At 36.1% G+C, this 2500-nt stretch overlaps 1 protein-coding gene and 1 pseudogene across 4 annotated transcripts in view; one reads left to right on the forward strand and one right to left on the reverse strand.

Annotated features, from left to right (window-relative positions):
- LOC111388638 (telomere repeat-binding factor 1-like) overlaps positions 1 to 1951 on the forward strand; it is a 6343-nt gene extending 4392 nt beyond the window's left edge. For 2 of the 4 annotated variants that reach the window (XM_023013393.1, XM_023013400.1), the window contains one exon: positions 889 to 1511. In XM_023013393.1, coding sequence (XP_022869161.1) covers positions 889 to 928 — 40 coding nt within the window. In that variant the 3' untranslated portion in view covers positions 929 to 1511. Of the gene's footprint in view, positions 1 to 888; positions 1512 to 1656 lie in introns of those variants that run through there. The other 2 variants (XM_023013409.1, XM_023013417.1) reach the window with 2 other exon arrangements.
- A 49-nt stretch (positions 1952 to 2000) lies between these two features.
- The window catches only part of LOC111388628, a 3512-nt pseudogene continuing 3012 nt past the window's right edge, over positions 2001 to 2500 (reverse strand).

The raw sequence follows: 2500 nt of genomic DNA on the forward strand, positions 1-2500 counted from the left end.
GTGGGGGGGGGGGGGGGGGGGGGACTGGGATGTGCTACAGCCCGTTCCCCAGGCCCAATTCATAATTAAAAAAAAAAAATTGTGTGATTTTTTTATTTTATTTATTATCATTATAATTATTTGTTTTTATATTTTTGCATATTAGCCCATCTTAAAATTTTTCTTGGATCCGTCCTCGTGCATATGTGCTACAAGATTTTCGATTACTGTTTCATTGAGATTCAATCCAAATCACGATCGTATTTTCTTGTTCCTAAATGAGTCTCTTTCATCCATCTAGGTTTATGCTCTACTTTGGCAAAAGATCTATCCGATTTTGATTTGCACATATAGGAGAAATCCTTCCAGTAGCATTTCTTTTTGTTATGACTGTCTTTCTTTTTCTTTTTTTTTGTTTTTTTTTTTTTTTCAATTCATTTCATACCTTTCACCAAATATTTAGTTTGAGTATCCCTCGCTTGACAAACAGGATCTCTTTACAAATACCAAACACAAATCATTTATGATACTAGTAGCAATCATAGATACATGACCAATTGGGTAATTGGAGAAATCCCCAGGAAATGATATCAGGATAAAGATAAAAATGACAACTGCTAGTTCGGTGTAATGCGTTTATTTGTTTCAGGAACTGAAATGAAATAAAAAGCTCCCCCCCATAACAGAATTTTTGGCTCTAGTCTTTCAATGTGTTGCATCACTTATTTTCTGCATTTGGACTGAGTATATATTGCGGGGGAGTGGTTCTGTTAATGGCTTTAATTTGTTGTTTCGTTATAATGAGACCATTAGATTTTGAATAATTACATTGTGCTAGATGATTTTAGCCAATGGCTCAGCATTTAACATGATGCAAGTTGTAAACTTGGGAATACTGTGCTGCTGCAGGGATCTGTCTCAGCAACAGGGTCAGAAGGCACCATGGTAGATTTGAGCTAAATGGATGAGGACGTGGTTTGGGCTGAGGGTGGGGGAGGTGGAGAAGAATGGGGTGGTGGGGAGTCGAGGTGGTACTAAGGAAAGATTTCATTGTTATAGTATTAAAAACTAATGCATAATTCATTCAACTACATCATTTGGGTCGACTTCTTCAAGTTATTGGGAACTAATAATCCATTGAAAGTTCGTGAATCCAGAAACCCTGTTAACATTTGGTTTGCCTCAAGTTTTAAGTATTAGAGCATTGTTATTTATTTGAGTACTGAAAGTTTTAAAAGTTGCATCCTAGTCTTTTTATCCGATACTTCTCCAAGCTAACCCCAATCAATATCTTTTCCAGGCATTTAGTATAGAATAATGCTATATGTAGATCAACCATGATAATTTGGTTGACATTCCTTCGTGCGGAGGAAACTTGTTCATTGATGTGATGGATGAGTTCAAGTTCAAGATGTACATGTTGCCATGTGAAAGAGCATAAAGAAAGGTGTAAGAGAGAGAGAGAGTGTGTGTGTAAAGTATAAGGATGTGTTAAACCCGACTTTTCTTGTACAATCAATTTATTTACTTCATTGCACTGGCTTTAATTTACAATAAAATGAAACGAAAGTATATGGAAAATTATGTTGTTTTTAACTGCTTAAACGTTTATTTTTTGTTGACGAGTTAAATATTAACATTTTGCTAATTATGCGACACGTTGAATTTGTGCACCAGGAGAAGAAGGTGGACGGGTTAACGAGTACCCAAGGCAGGCGGAATAAAGTTTTTAAAGAACTTTTCATGATTTCTAAAGAAAAGTGTTGGAATACTTGGAGTTTTAAGTACAGAACTTTTTTATTCAGGGGTTACAATAAAGGTATTGTCTCTCTGATATTAGGATTTTTTGGGGGAACCCATTTTGTTGGCCGAGAAAGGCATGACTTTCTTTGAACACTTCTTCATTGTAGTTATAACTACAGTGGCAAGTGAATAATTCTCATGTTGAAGGTGAACAAATCACCATTGCTTCCATGTTTTTTTATTTTCGTTTTTGCTTATGAATATGAAACTAGATGATAAACATACAAGAATTCAGGTTAGCATGGAAATCATCGAAGAAACTTCTGAAAACAAAAGATTACACAGAGAGATCACATGGAAACATCTTCATGTAGTTCAAAATTCAGCTCGGTAGCTATTCTTCATCTACATTGGATTCAAGCTGGCTGTAATCTCCTTTGGCCTTGAAAAGTTGGATATGGTGGTGCTTGCAGTAGAGTCTACCCTCACGTGCAATGTAGTTCGAAGGACTTATTGTACAACCTCCATAGCGGCACTTGAAGCAGCTCCTGTGGTATGAAACCCCATTGACAGTAACCTAGGACAGAACAAACAAATCATTGTGAATAATGCTATTTTGAGTGGACTAAATTCCAAGATTAGTTTTTTACAAGTGTCTGGGAAGGACTAAGATGGATAGAAAATGAAAAAAAAGGCCTCCTTTTCGTGAATTTTCAGAACCCTGCTAGAGAATCGTAATATCCCAATGTACCATTTCATTTTCCTCCCTATCCCACGT

Source organism: Olea europaea, chromosome 3 (genome assembly GCF_002742605.1).
Source record: "Olea europaea var. sylvestris chromosome 3, O_europaea_v1, whole genome shotgun sequence".
Lineage (NCBI taxonomy): Eukaryota > Viridiplantae > Streptophyta > Magnoliopsida > Lamiales > Oleaceae > Olea > Olea europaea.